Source organism: Equus quagga, chromosome 10 (assembly GCF_021613505.1).
Source record: "Equus quagga isolate Etosha38 chromosome 10, UCLA_HA_Equagga_1.0, whole genome shotgun sequence".
Taxonomy (NCBI): Eukaryota; Metazoa; Chordata; class Mammalia; order Perissodactyla; family Equidae; genus Equus; species Equus quagga.
The window spans coordinates 111069136-111084305 of record NC_060276.1 but is presented as its reverse complement, the minus strand read 5'-3'; the positions used below and the strand labels follow the sequence as shown (position 1 = coordinate 111084305).

The following is a 15170-nucleotide window of genomic DNA, read 5'->3' as shown; positions in this document are numbered from 1 at the left end:
GCTACCTCTTCCCCCCAGGGGTGGGGGACACTTGGCAACATCTGGAGGCATTTTTGGTTGTCACAACTGGGGGGTGGTGGTGCAGCTGCCATCTCGTGAGTACAGGCCAGAAATGCTGCTAAAGATCCTGCAATACATAGGACAACATTCACGAAAACTTATACAGCCTGAAATGTCAAAAGAGCTGAGATTGAGAGACCCTGATCTAAAGGAAATTAGTTTCCTCTTAGGAATGGTAGGAAATAAGTCTGTGAAAGTGTTAATGAATGAAGTAAAAAGTATAACTTAAAGCATAAACAGAAGTGTTCACCCCTATGTGTATCCTGGCTCCAGGATTCTCAACTGTATCTTGGTTTTCTTTGTATTTTCCTGGTGATGCTCTGAAGAGACATAGTCCTCTGGTCCAACTGCAAACAGACTGCTTCTCCAATGGGATCAATCTCTCTGGTCCTCTTCCCTCTGACATACTTCTCTGCTGTGATCCAGGAAGTGCTTGAGTCTCTCCTTAAGGGCTTAGGTGTCTCTGTGTCCCTCATTTTCCTCTTTCTCCTCCATGGTATGACACAACCCTAAACCCTTACATCTTATTTGCATTTCTCAAACTAAGAAGAAATTATTCCTTTTTCTCCCAGATTTACTGGTGTCTTTCTTAATTTTTCCAAAACCCGAGAGTATGCCCCCATCTTAACTAGAAGCCTATAATATTGCATTGTATATAAGGATTCCAGAAATCTTTAAAAGCAAGCTAAATTCCTGTGTTCCTGATGGCCATCTTGCACTATGGTAAGCTCTGTTTGTCTCCTTTACTACCATTATTCCTGCCAGAACTTGACTAATGGGCAGACCCAATCTATAGAACACCAACTCTCGTCCGTTCATGCTAGATGCATAGCAGTCTTCTCAATTAATTAGTCTCAGTCCTGTCTAGGTTCCTGGCAACCTTCTTTCTTTTCTTCTGAGGATCCTAAATGTTGGTCAGCCTTCTAATGACCTTGACAGTCTAAGGACTGTCTGTTGCCAATATATTATTGCTTCATTGAGTTGGAAATCTCAGGAAGTTGTTTAATGAGTTTCTTAACCAAGTGAGTTAATCTTAAGATCATTGAAGGCAAATAGCTTTTTGTTTTATTTTTTTCTTTTGAAAAATAGACCTATTTAAATGGGCAATCTCAGATGGAAAACAAATGACCAACATTTTTGTCATAATAGCTCTTTAGATACCTCCAAACACATCATTCCTTGATTTTACGCTCCCTAGGTGAGTCAGTCTCACACTCTTTTTACAAAATATACAGGAAAAATTATAGAGAGGTTGCTAATTTTCCACTTGTTCTGTCAAGAAAGGACCAAAATAGATAACCTCTTTTCATTATGCTTTAATAATTATTTTCTTCAAGATACTATTAATCTTTAGTAAGTACCTAACTTTCTCTCCCTCTCTCTCTTTTTCCGCATTTCAGTGCTTGCCTCCTATTTCCTGCTTATTCACCGCTATTTCTCCATGCTGTTGCAAAATAACCATTAGTATTCAAAGAGGAAGAAAGAGTGAATGAACCTAAAAAGTAAAGGAAATGTAAAAGAAGGCAAAGACATCCTAGAAATGAAGAAAGACAGAAAACAATTCTAATTCTAGAAAATAAAGGATCTAATAAATATCAATGTCTATAAATTTCAAAAAAACCCAAGGAAATGGTACTGCAGCGTGCTTTACAAAGAACTGGAGGTAAAGTGTGCAGTTAAAGGAGCTGGGGCAGGTATGTGACAGAACAAAACATACCAAACCTTATGGCATGAGCTAAAGGAGCGCTTAGAGGGAACTTACACATGAAAATGCCTATACTGGGGAAGAAATTTCTCAAATCAATAGCCTAGTATTCTACCTTCAGAAATTAGAAAGAGGAGCAAACTAAGCACAAAGCAAACACGAAGAAGGACGTAATAAAGAAGAGAGCAGAAAGCAGTGAAATCACAAGTTGGTTCTTTGGAAGGATCAGCAAAATTGACAAACCTTTACCTAGGTGGACCAAGAAAAAGAAAGAGAAGACTCAAATTACTAAAATTAGGAATGAAAGAAAGGACATCACAACCAACCTTACAGAAATTAAAAGGATAATAGAGAAATTATGTCAGCATCTTATACCACTGCCTTCTGCTGGGCATCATTTTGTTCTTTGGCTCCCCTGAATGGGACACAGTTGTGGATTTTAATGAATACATATGAGCGATGCAAAATATTGTGGGGTAGGGCACTGAATTATGCCTGGGCTGAGTCCCATGGATGATCCCTGTAAATTATCACCTCTTCTGAAATGACTCTTATTGGCGATGGCACCAGGCGTTAAAGAGAGGGAGAGATGAGTCCCATTGTTCTCCTAAGGATGCTTCCTGCCCCATCTTGCTTCGCTTTACTTTACACTTTGATGGGGCATCACCAATGAACCTAGTAAGAATGCTTGCACAAACATTTTAAGTTCTCCTTCCCTATTTTTGGTCCTACATTTACTTTTTTTGAAAAAACAATGTAATGACTTTTAGTAAATTTACAGAGTGGTGCAACCATCACTACAATCCAATTTTAGAATGTTGCCATCACCCCCCCAAGTTTCATGCCCATTTCCTTTTACTCGTGTGGGTCCTGTGTATTACCTTGCCCTTCATCATCCCTCTCTCTGCTAGCTCCACATTAAAAGCAAAAGAAAGGAGCGAATATTCCATAGATTGCTTACTCTAAGTCTGACTCTGCTAGGTGTTTTATATTTGTTATCTAACTTTTTACAAGTTTAATTCTTTTTCATCTTAGAGCACAGAAAGAACAAAATATCAACAACCTTAAATAAATAAGTTATATATTTACTTGACATCTTATTACTGCTCTGCTTTCTAATTCACTGTTTTCTGTCTCTCTTCCCCACCTGTTTCTTGCTGGCTGTACTTCCCCCTCTTGTCCACCCGTCTGCCCCACCTGACCCCACCCTCTTCCTCGCTCTTGCTGAGGCTATCAGTGAGGTTTCAATTAAAAAACCCAACAGACACTTTACAGTCTATTTCTTTAGTTCCTGGTTTCGTTGAGGATCTCCTAAGTGCCAGGTCCTCAGAATAGAAAGAGGAAGAAACGATGGTCTTGCCTTTAAGGAACTTACAGTGTCGTGACGGGACAGACCTTTGAAGAGAAGATGTGAGTGCAGAGTGCTAAGTGCTGTGAGGGAAGTGTGCACCTGAGGTCTGGTGGGAGAAGGCTTCCTGGCTGAGGTGACACCAGGGTGCTCCACATGGAGGTGGAGTGTGAAGCAGTGTGATGCTGTATTAGGTATCACTGTGTGTAAAGTGCCAGAAGGAAGTGGCAGACAAGGAAGTCCTGAGGAAGGCAAGAGCCAGTTAACGGAGAGTTCTGCAGACCATGATCAGAGATGGGGAATCTGAGTGCAGCTTAGCTGGGTACTCTTGCTCTGGGTCTCTCATGGGGCTGTGACCAAAGTGTCAGCTGTGGTTGGGGTCTCATTTCTAGGTTCCTCTGGCAAAGGATCCTCTTCCAAACTCACTCAAGTGGCTGTTGGCAGCATTCACTTCCCCTCAGGACCTGCATTCCTTGCTGGCTGTTGGCCAGAGGCCACCCTCATTTCCTTGCTGCATGGGCCTCTCCAGAGGGCAGCTCACAATATGGCTGCTGGCTTCATCAGAGCAGGCAAGCAAGAAGAGTCAGAGAGGGCAAACAAAATGGAAACCAGTGTCTTTTTGTAAGCTAATCTCAAAAGTGACATCCTATCACTTTTACCCTTAGAAGCAAGTCACAAGGTCCAGCTCACACTCAGGGAAGCGAATTATATAAGGGTGTGAATACCAGGAGACGGGGATCATTGGGAGTCATCTTAGAAACTGCCAGCACATGTGGCTAATGACACAAAACCAATTAATTCAAATTGAGGCCCTTTTCCTGCAAAGTGCATGCTCTTAACCACATTATACAGGAGAATGCTGCCCTGTCTCACCTCTTTCCTATGTACAGTTTATATAGGTGTAGTGCTTGGCACATGGTAGCAACTTAATGACTTGTCTAGCTAGCAAGTGCCCAAGTCAGATGCCTGGGCATCTAACTTCTCTCCCAGGGATCAGAAATGCAGATGCACCTCCAGTGCCAGAGAAGTCATGAAATGAGCGAGGCTGGGAGAGTCTGAGAGAAATAGCAGTGGTGGCAACTGTGAAGAACTGGTGGGACCATCCAAATGGGGGTCGCCATTTCTCCCATCTAGCCTCTTGTTACCCAGCGGGAGCATGTGCCCAACATGGGCAGGGCATCTCCTTCTCAAGTCAAGTTGGAAATGTGGATTTCTATGTGAAGTTGTCTAGCTTTAAATGTTGGCAATGAATTAAAAATGTGTTTAGTGTACAGTGTGGGTGATCCAAACACACCTGAAGACCAGTGCTGCCACTCCCTTGCAGCCACCCATCAGTGACATCTCTCTGCCTTGATCATCTTTGGAGAAGACGCACAGTACGTGTCCAGGAAATGTTGCAGTGTTTTTCTGTGGATAGGAGAGAAAAGCTGGCCCTTTCCTCTGCCCTGGTCATGTGGGACCAGACCTTCAATTTCATTCAACAGATTAGATCATTTGCCAAAGTCATGCTCACAATATGGAGCTGGCATAGAAAAATAAGAATTTTTTGGAAGATATTTTTATTTCAGTCCACTGGAGTACTGTCCTCCTGTTAATTTAGTGAATCACATGATACTATTCTCTGCACCTCTCCTGCCCCTCAAAGGAAAGTGGCCATTGGTGTCTTCACTCACCTCTTACGAAACTCCTTCTTTTCTTAAAAGAGGAAGTTATGTAAAATATTTTTGAAAGCCATTAAGATACATAGCAGACCACTGCATGACGTAACCAGTGTGTTTGGTCCTTGGGGTTGCTGTACTCAATCATTTGCTTACATAAAATTCAACTAATGATGCAATAAATTCTAAAGATCATTAAGATCGATGAGATGGATGGTTTTTGTGGTGTTGTATTGGTTTAACCGTGGACAGACATCACCAGGGTCTGATGAGATGGAAGAATGAGGAATTAATATGCTTTAGCAAATTCAAGCAAAAAAATCTGCACCACCCAAAGCCTTGAGGAAATGTGACTTTAAAAACGTGTTGTATCTGAATATTTTGCCTATAATGTATTGATGTCACTAGTTCCAGAAAACTCTAGGCTAAACAAAAGGTATTTATTATCCAACATGGTGAGGCCAGTGGTAAAGTGTGTGGCTGATGACTCACATTGTTCATTGGGTCCAAAGGGAAATGGGTGATAATTTTTGACTTGGAAATTTCCTATTCCATTTCAATGAAAGGGAAAGAAACACTTGTATCTTCAAAAATTGAAAAGCAAAGTGTCAGTACGTAAAACAGAAAGAGAATATCTGTGGTCCCCATATTTCAGTTTTATGAGAGAGTTGGATAAATATGCTGAGAGAAATTTGCATTTTATTGCATATAAAAATAATGAGGCACAGTAAATATAGAATATAACAGTAAGTCAAGAATTGGCCTTTACCAGTTGTATGTAGCTTGGAGTGTAGTTAAATTTCGATGTCATTCAGAGTGCAGGTCTTGCCCTTATACATGTATTAACTGCGTGGAAATCAAGTTTCTAAACACATGTATATGATACAGTGTGCTCCATTTAGGACAGGTCGTATAGAAGGGTCAACCCACAGAGTCGGCCTTTCCCCTGCATTCCTCCACGGCGTGAATAGCTGTCCCCTGAATTGTTGGATGTGCCATTTCAGTGATCGAGGGAGGACCCCTGGAAGACAACTACCGACTGAAGCAGTTCCATTTTCACTGGGGGGCCATCGATGCCTGGGGCTCCGAGCATACCGTGGACAGCAAATGTTACCCCGCAGAGGTACGTTGAGAAGCTCAGGAACAGTGACAGCTGTGGAGAAGGGGGGATATTTCTGAGTTTCTAGTTCTAAGAAATTATCAGGAAGAATCATGTGATTCCTATAAATGCTAAATAGTCCTCTCAGGGGCATAATTGATTATTCCCAGTTTATACATGCAAAAATAACTTCCCTCATCTCAAATAATATTGCAGAAATGAATCTTAAGATCCTGCAACTGAATTCTTCCAGAATTCTAAGATAGGCTCAAATTATAGCCTAAAGTAATAACCCAGGCAAAAGTACAGGGCCATCAGGTCAAAGTAATCCAGATGAGAGATGCTGGGAGCCTAAATAAAAGCGGTAGCAATTGAAATAGAGAAAAAGAGCAAGATTTAGCAAGTATTTCTGAAATAAAAGCAGCAGGACTTGGAGGCAAGGTCCTCTTCAGGAGAGGAGAGGGAGAAGTTAACCATGACCTTGAGGGCCTCACTCGGGAGGCGGGGCGATGATGCATTCGTGAATGACGGATGAGGAATGATTTGTAGGGAAATATAGGAGGCACATAAGGAAATAGAATTTTGTCTTACAACTTTTCCCCTAATTTAGTTTTAAATGTTACCTTAAAAAGAAACACATTTTAAGTAGTTATCCCTCAAAGAAATTTGTCTTCAACGCCTGTCTAATTCCCATAGGGAGAATCTATTTCTCTCAACATAAACATCTTTGCTTTAGATGCAGATGGGTTTTGAATATGAGTGTTTCATGCAAATCAGGATGAGAATGGACAAATGTTGCTTCCCTCACTGAAATGTTACTCACTTTGCTATCTAAGTTTGTTTTTTATTTTTCTCCCCAAGTAAATCCCTCTATTTCAAAGTAACATTCATTGCTGTTCCTGCATACATTTCTTCCTGTTATTTATTTCTATTTCATTTTGCACCAGATTGTCATATGCTTTTTTCAATGGCTTTATTTTGGATGAGGAAACATGTTAAAATATCATGTGTTGGATAAGGCTGTCTGTCTGTTTTGGAGCGATCCTCCATGATCATGTGTCATACCCTCTTGTAATGGTGTTTCAGCTGCACTTGGTGCATTGGAATGCAGTCAAATTTGAAAACTTTGAGGATGCGGCACTGGAAGAAAATGGTTTGGCTGTGATAGGGGTATTTTTAAAGGTAAAAAAAATCTTACCTACTTTAAATGATGTGTTGTTTTCTATGATGACAAGGCACAACATTGCAATATTAAGTTCTAAGAATATTGGGGTAAAAATAAACAATGGTTAAAATACAAGATTGTTATCAGTATATTTCAAATGGTATAAAAATGCACAGTCTAGTAGAGTAGCCACAAGCCACATGTGGCCATTGAGCACTTGAAATGTGGCTACTTTGACTGTGGAGCCATTTTTTTTTTTTTTTATTAATGTTATGATAGATTACAACCTTGTGAGATTTCAGTTGTACATTTTTGTTAGTCATGTTGTGGGTACACCACTTCCCCCTTTGTGCCCTCCCCCAACCCCCCTTTTCCCTGGTAACCACCGATCTGATCTCCTTATCAATATACTAACTTCCACCTATGAGTGGAGTCATATAGAGTTCGTCTTTCTCTGACTGGCTTATTTTGCTTAACATAATACCCTCGAGGTCCATCCACGTTGTTGTGAATGGGCCAATTTTGTCTTTTTTTATGGCTGAGTAGTATTCCATTGTGTATATATACCACATCTTCTTTATCCAATCATCAGTTTCTGGGCATGTAGGCTGGTTCCACGTCTTGGCTATTGTAAATAATGCTGCGATGAACATAGGGGTGCAACGGACTCTTGAGATTTCTGGTATCAGGTTCTTAGGATAGATACCCAGTAATGGGATGGCTGGGTCATAGGGTATTTCTATTTTTAACTTTTTGAGAAATCGCCATACTGTTTTCCATAGTGGCTGTACCAGTTTGCATTCCCACCAACAGTGTATGAGGGTTCCTCTTTCTCCACAACCTCTCCAACATTTGTCGTTCTTGGTTTTGGATGTTTTTGCCAATCTAACGGGGGTAAGGTGATATCTTAGTGTAGTTTTGATTTGCATTTCCCTGATGATTAGCGATGATGAACATCTTTTCATGTGTCTATTGGCCATATTCATATCTTCTTTTGAGAAATGTCTGTTCATGTCCTCTGCCCATTTTTTGATCGGGTTGTTTGTTTTTTTGTTGTTAAGCAGTGTGAGTTCTTTGTATATTATGGAGATTAACCCTTTGTCGGATAAGTGGCTTGTAAATATTTTTTCCCAATTAGTGAGCTGTTTTTTTGTTTCAATCCTGTTTTCCCTTGCCTTGAAGAAGCTCTTTAGTCTGACGAAGTCCCATTTGTTTATTCTTTCTATTGTTTCCCTCAACTGAGGAGTTATAGTGTCCGAAAAGATTCTTTTGAAACTGATGTCAAAGAGTGTACTGCCTATATTCTCTTCCAAAAGACTTATTGTTTCAGGCCTAATCTTTAGGTCTTTGATCCATTTTGAGTTTATTTTGGTGTGTGGTGAAAAAGAATGGTCAATTTTCAATCTTTTGCATGTGGCTGTCCAGTTTTCCCAGCACCATTTGTTGAAGAGACTTTCTTTTCTCCATTGTAGGCCCTCTGCTCCTTTGTCGAAGATTAGCTGTCCATAGATGTGTGGTTTTATCTCTGGGCTTTCAATTCTGTTCCATTGATCTGTGGACCTGTTTTTGTACCAGTATGTGGAGCCATTTTTAATTTTAATTATTGTAAATTTCAGTTTAAGAACTGATATTTAAAAGGAACAGGGGCACCTTTCCCTGCAGGCACTCTGACCCTGTCAGCAAACAGCCTGCTCATTTGTTCTGTGTCTAATTTGATTCAGTGATGTTTATAACGTCCTAAATTACCAGTTTAAGTGTAGTTGAAGTAGTGTGGTTTGTTTGTTTTTATGTAATCCCAGGTGGCTAATTTTAGTTTGCATTCTGTTACAGTTTCTTCAGTGAGATGTCAATTGTTTTAAATATTTTCTCATTGCTTCTTCTTTAGCTAGGCAAACAACATAAAGAGCTACAGAAGTTAGTGGATACTTTGCCATCAATTAAGCATAAGGTAATAATTTTTTTCCTCTATCACTTGAAATATGTTTTATGTTTCAATCTCAGAGTGGAGCCACTAACAAGGCACTTCGAATTGGCAAATGTAATTAACTTCAGTGTAATTCAGGTTCTCTTTGAAACTTACCTAGAAGACAACTTGCCATTTATAATGCTTATGTTGAGAGAGCCCTGGACCTGGGACACTTTGCAGGGGACAAAAGGAATTTGATTGGTGGGCACTGACCACTCTGGTTTTGCTGCCATGCCACCAAGCTCTTGGGGACTCAGGAACATAATGCTGTCCCCTCCTCTGCTGCTGACACCTGCTCTTTCTAAATTTTTGTGGAAACCGTCAGAGTGTCTTTCTTGACACTTAACTATCCTCCCACATGCTGGGAGAAGAGAAAAGTTTTACAGAAATTTGGTTTGTCCAGTTTTAACGAACAATTACCCATATCCTTCAGGTTGAATAACTTTGTTCAACCCTCAAGATTAATTGTTCAGTGTTCAGAATCCCAAAGGGACTGCTCCATGGAAGTCCATATATTCTTTCTTCTCCCTCCCCCCACTCCCACCTCGGTCTCTCTCCCTCTCCATCTCCCTCTTTTTCCTTTCTTCCCTTCCCACCCCCCGCCCACTTTTAGTCCAGGATCCTGGCTCCTCCTGATTTATATTGCATTTTAGAAAGGAGAATTCTATTAGTCTCTTGAAAAAGAGAAGCCTCCTTGTTTATGCACCAACTACCACCTAATGCCTCCCAAGGAGTTCAGAGGAGACCACCTGCTGTAAAGTCACTAGAATGGAGGGAGCAAATGGTGTCTGCTGTGTTCCCACTGAGGACTATCCAAAATACACATTTAATTGCAAGAACAAAGCATGGGCATAATTCTGTCCTAAGGTGCTCAGAGGTACCTGGAGCTCCTCTGGACCACTGCTGGTCCCCAGGAACCCCTAGAATCATCGCCTCATCATCCCATTCCTGAGTGGTTTTTACCATGAAATGATGACCCCCTTCTCTTGGCCAGGACACCCTTGTGGAATTTGGGTCATTTGATCCTTCCTGCCTGATGCCCACCTGCCCAGATTACTGGACCTACTCGGGGTCCCTGACTACTCCACCACTCTCTGAATCTGTCACCTGGATCATTAAGAAGCAGCCTGTAGAGGTTGATCATGATCAGGTACGGTCTTTCCATGTTTCTATATAAGGAAATTCTAGTCTGCCCCTTTAAAACAAGGTTGGGCTCAAACTTTGGCGTCAGTTTTTAACATCTTGTAGTGCTTATACATTTTTATTAACATGTGCTAATATCTTGTCTTAATTTGGATAAGAATTAGGAAATGCTTCACATAAACTAGAGAGAAGAATTAAAGCTTAGGAAACAGAAGCTTTTTACTTCCGTATTTGACAATGACATATGTTTTATGCATTGTGTATTTTATATATAAATATGAATCTCTATATAAACAAGACTTTTTTAAAGGGAAAATTGAAGGCTAGAAATGGATGTGCTCAAAATCCTTTAAAATACTTAAGGTAATTTTGCTCTGGACTTCTCAGGATGAAGACAGAATCCAATAATGTCTGTCTAGAAATTTTAAGTCAGTTGTTTTGAACTTGGAATTTATTTTTTCCTTAGAAACTAAGTTTAAGTGGTGAAAATCTTGTTTAATTCATGATATAACTAAACTACAATAATACTTGCTTATGATTGCTTTAAGGGATTTTTATTAATTACAGAGCATTTTCACAAGAACAGAAGCTTCCAAAATCTTTTTTATGAAGCCAGGATAACTAATACCAACACTCATCAAAGATTGGACCAAAAAAAAAGAAAACTACAGACTGATGTCTCTGAAGAATATATTTTTCAAAAGCTCAAATAGTATAGTAGAAACAGAATCCAGCAGTACGTTAGAAGAAGTATATGCTTTGTCCAAGTAGCATTTATTCCGGTAATACAAGGATGATTCATTATTAAGAATGATATTAATATAATTCATTGTATAAGTGAATCTAAACAGAAAAATCATAATCATTTCCATAGATTCTTAAAATGCATTAGCAAAATTCACCATTTAGTTTTTAAACATTTTCAGTAAAATAAATGTATGGAGACTTCCCTAACTTGATAGAAGAGATTGATCTCAGTTCTAAAGTAAATAGTATGCTTAATATAGAAAGGATTATGACCATATTAAATTTTATAGTAGATTATATTCTGGAAGTAGTCAATACAAGTAAACCAGAAAAGAAAAAATAAATTAGAGAAACAATAAAAAACTACTGCAAATATAAGATAATTCAGTAATTAGTGGAGTACAATATTAATTTATAGGAATCAATACATTTGACATGTATAAATCACAATCAGTTAAAAGATATAATGATATGAGGATATAATGGAAGAATGAACATTATTTATAATGGAAGCAAAAATATAAAATACCTTAGAATAAGGTTAACAAGAAAACTTAACATTCCTGAAAGACACAAAAGAAGAATTTAATTAATAAAATTCATACCATGTAACTGAATAGGAAGACATCATAAAGACACCTTTGATGTCATCTCCTTAAGTTGTTATTCTCCATGAATTGTTTATTCTCCATAAATTTGATGTGGTCCCAATAAATACAGTCATCCACCACATAATGACCTTTTGGTCAACAATGGACCACATATATGACAGCGGTCCCATAAGATTAGTACCATAAACCCTGGGTGTGTAGTAGGCTATACTGTCTAGGTTTGTGTAAGTACGCTCTGTGGTGTTCACACAAGATTGCCTAACAATGCATTTCTCAGAATATATCCCCATTGTTAAGTGATGCATGACTACATAAATATATATAATTTTTTAACAAAGTGGAATCATTCTGTATGTACCATTTAGCTGCTTTTTTTCCCTCCCCAAAGCCCCAGTACATGGTTGTACATGCTAGTTGTAAGTCCTTCTAGTTCTTCCATGTGAGCTGCTGCCACAGCATGGCTACTGACAGATGAGTGGTGTGGTTCCGCAACTGGGAACTGAACCCAGGCTGCTGAAGTGGTGATTGCACTGAACTTTAACCACTAGGCCATCAGGGCTAGCTCCAGCTGCTTTTTTTCACTCAGTGATGTGTGGAACATTTTATAGGTAATAAACATTATCTTTGATATCATTTTTTAATGGCTATGTATTAGTCAATTTTATAGCTCTAATGTAAATTATTATTGGTACTTGGACTATTTCTAATCTTTTGCAATTAACTTAAAAGCTTAAAAATAAATCTTAACTACATGGACACAATCCTAATGAATGAGGATATGTAATTTGCAAACATGGTCACTATGTTTGGTGCTTGCCCCTGGTCACAGTCCCACCTCTACAGTTCTACTTGGCCTGAAGTCTTTGATCCAAACAAACCTTCACATGCTTGCCTAGTGTGCCCCAGACTGTCCTCTCTAAGCTACAGTGCACCTCACTGAGTGAGGAGAAATGTTGTGAACAGATTTTCCAGCTGGCTTGGAGTCAAGTGTTCCATAACATGGTTGCTCAGAAAGCCAAGGGGCTATTGATTGATGTTATTGCCACTTTAGAGAACAAGCCCTTGATCTGGGGTTGCTCCTTTTGTATTGAGCTGCACTGTCCAATATGTTAGCCACTAGCTACACATGGCCATTTAAATTTAAATATAGATACATTCAAATGCAAATTAAATTAAAAATTCAGTTCCTTAGTTGCACTGGCCACATTTCAAGCACTTAGCCATATGTGGCTTGTGGCTACCGTAATGAACTGTGCAGAGGACATTTCCATCATCATAGGAAGTTCTATTGGACAATGCCAGTCGGGGGTATCCCACGGCCAGTTAAGACATCCACGGGCAGCATTGCTTTGTCACAGTGCTCAGGTGCAGTGATCAATCAAAAATACATTGTTTATGTTAAAGATTCAGTTAAATTTTAAAAAACAAAACATTTTTTGCACTGTTACTATATGCATCAAGCCTTGCCTTTATTATTCTGTAGGCTGGCTATTTTGCCCATTTAAAGATGAGGTTCCTGAGAATCAAAGATGAAGTAACTCGTCCTTGGCAACTGGCTAATATGTGAAGACAGGGTCTTTGACCCCCAGTCTTTGCATCTCAAGTGCCCTGCTGGTTTTGCCACTTCCTGCTACGCTCCTCCTCCCACAACGACATTTTATTTCCTGTCCAGCGGGGCAGGCATTCCTACCCAGAAATAAGTTCTCCTTCTGTATCCAATTTTAGACGAATGTTTCAGAGTTGTAAAGGTGAGAGTAATTTATTCATGAAGTAAAGCTGTTTTTCTATTGAAATTATTTTTGCTTCCTGCTTCTATTTCTAGCTTGAGCAATTTCGGACCCTGCTTTTCACTTCTGAGGGGGAGAAAGAGAAAAGAATGGTGGACAACTTCCGCCCCCTTCAGCCCCTGATGAATCGCACTGTTCGCTCATCCTTCCGTCATGATTATGTGCTGAATATACAAGCAAAACCCAAGCCATCGACCAGCCAAGCGACTCCTTAAGACGATTGTATTTTGGCAGTATTTTGCTTTAAAACATACTAGCTTTTAAAAAATTAACTAGACTATTCTAAACACTTGCATTTAACAATAATTATAGATGTGCATTTTTGGTATGGCAGTGTTCCTTCAGTCTTGGAGGAAAGCTCTTTGGTAAACAAATTCTTACTTTTATTGATAATAACGTTTGTCACTGAAGTACCAGCAAGAGATGTAAGTTTCTCTTCTAGCAACCTGTTGGTAATTGTAATGTCTTTTTATGTCTGACATTTTTGGGCTGTCTTTTTATGTTTATCAATTAGTGGTTCTACAGAGTTATAAATAGGGATGATAACCAAAATAGTTAACAACTAGTAAGGCACAGACATTGACCATCCAGAATGCAGGCCTTTCAGAAACAGCCTCAGGGCCCAAACTGGTACTTCCTGACCAAACATTGGCCGTGGTTTTAGGTATATTTTATTTCAAAACATGAATGTGTATTCTTTTATAAGGCCTTGGCATTGAATATGTTGGCCCTGATCTTTAGTTGTCATTACTAGTACAAGATATGCTTGCTTACTTACTATCAATTTATGATATATGAAAATATTTTTTAATCCTAAGAAAGCAAGTACTTACTAATATCTAGAAATCCTTCTGCATTTCTGAAGATCAGAGATTTTACTTAAAGTCTGGATCATACAGAAAGCATATGCAGAACATGTTAAAGAAAATGCTTGAAGTGCCTAGCACTTAAAATTCTTTCATGATTTATTTACATAAATATTTTTCAAAAGACTAGCAATATAATAGTCTATAGTTTATAGGATTATTTTGCGTTGTTTATACACTTTTATAGACTATGATGATAATATTTTTTCCACAATGACAGAACTCACTTGGCTTTTCTTTAAACCTGTCTGAACTTTATTTCATTAGTTGAGATTCTACGCGAGGCAGGTGATCAACATAAATCTCCCAATTTATACAGTGCTTTAGAAGATGCTTGCTACAGTAATAGAGAAACTTATCAGATAAGCTAAAATCTAGATAATTCTACATATTCTGAGGGATCCATGCCTCTGTTACCCTTGCTTATAAATATCTTGGAATGTCTCTAATTGCCTATAAGCCTGTGTTCAGACTCAATATTGCGTTAATAACTAGTAGTGTTTCTTTCATTAACATGTTAGTCATCTGGCCTGCAAGGTAGGGCTGAATGAACATATTTAAGACTACTGAACTGTCCACTGAAAAAGGTTAAGAGGAAATTTTATGTTATGCATATTTTATAATTAAAAATAAATAATACAGTAGAAAAAAAGGTAGGGTTGGAGTTGTATGTGTAAGTTTGGGAGATTATCTCTGCTCCAAAAAAAGAGGGGGTGAAGGCATTTGCTTCTAGATTGCAGGCCTTTTCTGGGAAAGGGAAGCATGTATGCCCTAGGGAATAAATAAAATTCTTAAAAAGATAAATGTGGGGGGAAAAAGTTTACGTTAACTTAGAAGAATTGATTGGTTTCAAACCATGGTTATCTTTAAAGGGGTAAACAGGGGCCAGAACGGTGGCACAGCGGTTAAGTGCGCACGTTCTGCTTCGGCGGCCCGGGGTTTGTTGGTTCAGATCCCAGGTGCGGATATGGCACTGCTTGGCAAGCCATGCTGTGGCAAGCATCCCACATATGAA

The 15170-nt window shown here is 39.0% G+C and overlaps 1 protein-coding gene across 3 annotated transcripts in view; it reads left to right on the top strand.

Annotated features, from left to right (window-relative positions):
• The window catches only part of CA5B (carbonic anhydrase 5B), a 34829-nt gene extending 19659 nt beyond the window's left edge, over positions 1-15170 (top strand). For all 3 annotated transcript variants that reach the window (XM_046673611.1, XM_046673612.1, XM_046673613.1), the window contains exons 4-8: positions 5776-5894; positions 6957-7052; positions 8921-8983; positions 9996-10151; positions 13325-15170. In XM_046673611.1, coding sequence (XP_046529567.1) covers positions 5776-5894; positions 6957-7052; positions 8921-8983; positions 9996-10151; positions 13325-13504 — 614 coding nt within the window. In that variant the 3' untranslated portion in view covers positions 13505-15170. The remainder of the gene's footprint in view (positions 1-5775; positions 5895-6956; positions 7053-8920; positions 8984-9995; positions 10152-13324) is intronic.